This window comes from Oratosquilla oratoria, chromosome 23, assembly GCF_046742065.1.
Source record: "Oratosquilla oratoria isolate Oo_2021 chromosome 23, ASM4674206v1, whole genome shotgun sequence".
Taxonomy (NCBI): Eukaryota; Metazoa; Arthropoda; class Malacostraca; order Stomatopoda; family Squillidae; genus Oratosquilla; species Oratosquilla oratoria.
The window spans coordinates 60,383,348-60,389,347 of NC_134799.1; the positions used below are offsets into that span (position 1 = coordinate 60,383,348).

The 6,000-nt window shown below is 40.6% G+C and overlaps 1 protein-coding gene across 3 annotated transcripts in view; it reads right to left on the minus strand.

Moving 5' to 3' along the window:
- IFT43 (intraflagellar transport 43) overlaps window positions 1-5,794 on the minus strand; it is a 47,201-nt gene extending 41,407 nt beyond the window's left edge. Inside the window, exons 1-2 of one of the 3 annotated variants that reach the window (XM_076207145.1) lie at window positions 5,628-5,671; window positions 5,370-5,485 (exon numbers count right to left, since the gene is read on the minus strand). In XM_076207145.1, the coding sequence (XP_076063260.1) occupies window positions 5,370-5,417 (48 nt within the window). In that variant the 5' untranslated portion in view covers window positions 5,418-5,485; window positions 5,628-5,671. Of the gene's footprint in view, window positions 1-5,369; window positions 5,486-5,627 lie in introns of all 3 variants that reach the window. The other 2 variants (XM_076207144.1, XM_076207143.1) reach the window with 2 other exon arrangements.
- Between the last annotated feature and the right edge of the window lie 206 nt (window positions 5,795-6,000).

Sequence of the window (6,000 nt, forward strand, 5' to 3'; positions counted from 1 at the left end):
CCTCTACCTTCCCTCTTATCTTGGCACCTCCTGGATGATGGGTCATTCCTGCATCTTGTCCACTGCCCCTGGTCAGAAGCAGTGTCACAAGACATAGCACATCCACAGCAAGGCCGCTTCATAGAATCGGCAACCCTCCCTCTTCATCCCCTCATGCAGAAAAGAAGATGGGGAGAATTCCCTTCGGGCTGCATCAAATTATTTCTCATACATACTCCCTCAACCCCCATCCCCCCGCCCATTCCACCACGTGCATCACATCATCCATATACAACCATTCCCCATTCACCATTCACCCCTGCCTTCTGTCCTCTCCCGTCCTTCCTTCCATCTCATCCTAGGTCGACCCCTCATGTTCACTCCCTCCACATCTGCCTTCCATACCTCTTTAACTAGTCTTTTTTCACTCATTCTTTCCATGTGTCCAAACCATCCTAATACTCTTTCATCCACCGTATCTCCCAGCTCCCTTACCACTCCCGTTCCCCTCCTCACCTCCTCATTTCTCACTCTATCTAGCCTAGTAACCCCCATCATACTTCTCAGACACCTCATCTCAAACACATTCAAACTCCTCTCTTCCTCTCTTATGTTCCATGTTTCTGCCCAATACAGTGCTGTTGGCACAATCACTTCTTCATACAATCTCCTCTTACCATCCATTCCCAAATGTCCATTTCTCATTACAATTTTTAATCCACCAAGGTATTTACTCGCTTCTCTTAATCTACATTCTACCCCCACCTCCACTCCTCCCTTTCCTGCCACATTCGCACCCAAGTATCTAAAACTAACCACTTCCTCCAGTCGCTCTCCTTTAATGCTCCCTTCCAGTCTGCTGCCACTTTCACCCCTTGTGCATCTCATCACCTTACCTTTACATACATACATACATATACCAAAGGCTTTTTTCCCCTTTACACTGGGGGGTGACCTTACATTTACCCACATTTATCTTCAACTTCCTTCTTTCACACACTCTCCCAAACTCTGTCACCAACTTCCTCAATCCCTCCTCTGACAAGAAACAATGGTCTCAAACTGTCCGGAAATAAATTTAATTTGGAAGTGGGTAGAAACAACTTCACCAACCGTGTAGTTAATGAATGGAATAAACTTCCTGCAGAGGCAGTGCAATGTAGTTCAGTTCGAAGCTTTAAGAATCATTTAGATAAACACCTAAGCAAGATGCTGTAATGATTATAATCTATTTTATATTATTTGTTTTTGTTTTATCATTTGTCTGTTTGATTCTCATTTATTATTAGTTATATGTCAATTTATCATTACTTACTATTTACCTGTTTGTTTATTATCTAACTATACCTATGCATGTATTTATGTATTTTATTTGTTATTTACATTATTATAGTTTTTATTTATTCATTTATTTTTTTTCACATCCAACCTTGATATGGACCAAAAGGTCTCCTGTCGGCATCCTCCGCCTTTGTAATCCTTTGTAGGTGCAGCATCATCCACAAACAACAGCTGGCTCACCTTCCACTTTTCTTCATTTTCTTTAACAGTCTCCAATCCCTGACCCACCACCCATTTATCTCTCGCACTTCCCCATCCATATATAAGTTGAACATCCAGGGCGACATAACACATCCCTGATGAAGTCCCACCTTTACCTCAAACCACTTACTCGCTCCATTTCTAATCCTGACACATGCTCTACTACTCTCGTAAATACTCCTGACAGCTCCTAGAAGCTTTCCTCCTATCCCGTATATCTACAAAACCTCCCACAGTGCCTTCCTGTCTACCCTGTCATAAGCCTTTTCCAGATCCATAAAAGCCAAAAAAAATCCTTACCTTTTCCTATAGCTTTCTCACATATCTGTCTTACCACAAAAATATGATCTATGCAACCTCTACCTGTCCTAAATCCACACTGTTCCTCACCAATTACTCCTGTTCTTCTCCTAATTCTCTCACTCAAGATCATCTCATAAGCCTTCCCAACTACACTTAACAAGCTAATCCCTCTGAAACTACAACACTCACACTTGTCCCCTTTTCCCTTGTAAAGTGGAACTATACAGGCACTCCTCCAGTCCTCTGGCACTCTACCCTCTCTCCAACAAACATTAAATAACCTCACCAACCAGTCCACCATCACTGTACCTTCTTTTTTTAGACATTCTGCATGGCATCCATCCAGACCAGGTGCCTTACCTGCTCTCATCATCTTAACAACTGTCTTCATTTCATTCTTCCTTATTTCTCCTCCATTTTCCTCACTCATCACAATCATTTTCTTAATACTTCCCACTGCAACTATCTTTCCCTCCCTATCCTCCTTCACATTTACCAACTCCCTAAAATACTCTGCCCATCTTCCTCTTACTGCCTTCTCTTCCATTATCATCTCTCCATCTGCACCTTTTACCTTTTCTTCTCTACTTGATTTGCCTCTTCTTCCTCTCTTAATTTCTTTCCAAAACATCTTTTTATTATTTTCAAAATTTTCTGTCATACTCTTACCCCATTTCACATCTGCTCTCCTCTTTGCCTCCTTTACCTTGTGCTTTACTTCTCTTTTCTTTGTACCTCTCATATGACCCCCTACTCCTATTTTGTAACCAATCTGTGAAAGCTCGCTTCTTCTCTTCTAGAACCTTCTTTGTTTCCTCATCCCACCATTCACTACCCTTCCTTCTATTTCCTCCCATCCTTCTTGTTCCACACACCATCTTTGCACACTTTGTGACTCCCTCCTTGAACCATCCCCATTCCTCCTCCACTCCTAGTACTACTCTATCCTTCACTCTCAGCTTCTTCTTGTACTCTTCCTTTTCCTTTTCATTTAAAGAGTTCACTCTAAGCACTTCCCTACCTTTTGTCCTTTTCCTATTTCTCCATCTATCCTCCAGTCTCAACTTACCTCCCACCAAAAAATTATCCGATATTCCCCCACTCTCTCCCCTTAGAACATGTACATCCTTAAATCTTCCTATTATACTCCTATCTACCACTACATAATCCATTAACACTATCTACCACCCTTCCATCCACCACCCTCTCCCATGTGTACTTATGCTTGACTTTCTTTCGAAATTTTGTAAAATAAAGATATGAAAACCACTCCCACTCATTCCATCCTTATTACATTCCACTCCCCTCCACCCTCTTACTTGGCACCTCCTGGATGATGGGTCATCCCTGCATCTCACCCACTGCCCTGGGTTAAAAGCAGTGTCACAAGACATAGCACATCCACAGCAAGGCCGCTTCATTAAATTGGCGACCCCCCTCTCCATCCCCTCATGCAGAAAAGGAGAAGATGGGGAGAATTCCCTTCGGGCTGCATCAAATTATTTCTCATACATACTCCCTCAATGCCCATCCCCCCACCCATTCCACCTCATGCATCACATCATCCATATACAACCATTCTCCATTCACCTCTGTCTTCTGTACTCTCCCGTCCTTCCTCAACAGACATTCCCCTCTTCCCCAAGGCCCCTTTCACCCCATCCATCCATTTCATCCTAGGTTGACCCCTCATGTTCACTCCTTCCACACCTCTTTTACTTGTCTTTCTTCACTCATTCTTTCCATGTGTCCAAACCATCCCAATACTCTTTCATCAACCCTATCTTCCAACTCCCTTTCCACCCCCATTCTCCTCCTCATCTCCTCATTTCTCACTCTATCCAGCATAGTAACCCCTATTATACTTCTCAGACACCTCATCTCAAACACATTCAAACTCCTCTTCTCTTCCTCTATTATGTTCCATATTTTTGCCCCATACAGTGCTGTTGGCACAATCACTCCTTCCTACAATTTTCTCTTAGCATCCATTCCCAAAAACACAAGACAAAAGTTGCTATTTTTTTTTTTTTTTCAGAAATGCACACCCACCTAATATAGCATTAGAAAATTAAATTATAATCTTGTAAATTATAATACATCAATGTAATATTTTTCTTGGTGGAAATCAATTACAGAAAACATTGCTAAAAGCAATACAGAAATGAATGGAGTTGTGGCAACTCCTTGAGATGCCATATTTGTTTTGATAGATTTGGAGGTTAAAGACAATGATGATGATAACCCTAATCACCTCTAGAATTACAGGTACTGCATTACTAAATGCAGGTTAGGTTAGGTTAGGTAAATTTGATTAGGTAAGTAGGTTGGGTTGGTTAAGTTAGGTTAAAACAGATGAATTTATCATACTTTTATTTCTTTGACCTCCATATCAATCAAAACAAAGATGGCATCTCAAGCAGCCCCCACAGCTCCATTTGTTAGTACATCACTTTCAACAACTTTTTCTGTTATTGATTTCTGCCAGGAAAAACATATTACTTTGATGTATTGTATTTTCCAAATTAATACTTAATTTCCTAATGCTATATCACATAAATGTAAACTTCTAAAAATTTACCAAAAAGTTAAAATTTGTGCTTGCAAACTTTCCCATTTATACCAATGATTATTACATCCCTCTTGCAGGATTACCACATATCCCAATAAAGAAGGCAATAATTTCCTGTTGGTGACAGCTACAGCTGTCACCAACAGGAAATTATTGCCAAAGAGGTGGTAAAAGATTTAAGAGTATACATGAATAATGATGCCAGCTTTTCTCACCACATCACCCAAATAACACTAAAAGCAAGACAACTAGCTGGACAGATTCTCAGGAATTTCCAAACTCATAGCCAGGACTGTATGAAAACTTTGTAGAAGTCCCTGGTCCTACCACACCTGGAATACTGCTGCCAGCTTTGGTCTCCCCACAAAGCATCTGAAATAACTGAACTGGAATACCCACAGAGAACTGGGGGGTACAGCATTTCAACTACTGGGAGAGATTGCAAGCACTCAAACTTTACTCACTTCAGAGGTGCAGAGAGTATTACATTGTCATATGTGTCTGGAAAACTCTTGAAAATTTGGTACCTAACACAAACATCAGGAATACTAATCACAAAAGAAGAGGGAGATTGTGCTATATCAGAAGCACACATTGGTCAACACAGAGACTCAAGACTGACTCACCACAGTTTCATCTACACTGGACCCAGACTTTTTAACAGCATCCCACCGAGACTGCGCAATATGTTGGGCGTATCACCTGACACTTTTAAGATGCATTTTGATGTATGGCTGACTGAGTCTGAGATCCCTGATCAGCCACCAACACCAGGCTACACCAGCGCCAACTCAAACTGCCTTCAAGACTGGTATAGGGAGTGGAGAGAGCTGTCTGGTTACAGTGGGGCACCGCCTCAGCTGCATCATTAATGGATGGAATTCGACTAAGTAAACTAAGTATTTGTGCCCCCATCATTGACCTCATTGATCAATTCAATGTCTAAGTTTGACATTAATATAATGAACATTACCTTCTTGTTTGCAGGCGACAACTTAAAATCCAAAGAATCCATTTTCATAAGAACAGTTTTCTATTTATGAAGATAGGTCTATGTCGACTATGTCCCAGTTCAACGTATCTATTCACCTGGAATGAAAATAGATTTCTGATTCAAAGTTTTGAAATGCCGTTTTTTTATTTCAAATGTTGAGCAGCTTTGCTCTCGTCTTCATCGCTTACTATGCAATCAGGCAAATGATCAAAAATGACAATTAGATAAACCTCTTACCAACGAAAAAGCTAACTTGGACAAACCTCTCAAAATAAGGATGTTTTAAGATCACCATGGCAACCTATCAAAACAAATAGATCTGTTTGTACAATGTATCACAATGTATGACACCGGGAAAATAGGCAATATAGTTATTTGCTAATTCCCATTTCAGTATACAAAATATTTCGTTAGCAAGTGGCGTATCTCTTAGGATGAAAAGATGTTGATAAAATCATAAAAACCCTGATATGTCCAAGACTAGAAAATGTGTCCACACCCAGAGTGAAGGATAAAAACAAGATCGGGAGAATACATAGGTCAGCAACCAAATTCCCCAAAATGAGATGGGAAGGCTTTAATTTGCTCCCATGATATCTTAAAGACCACA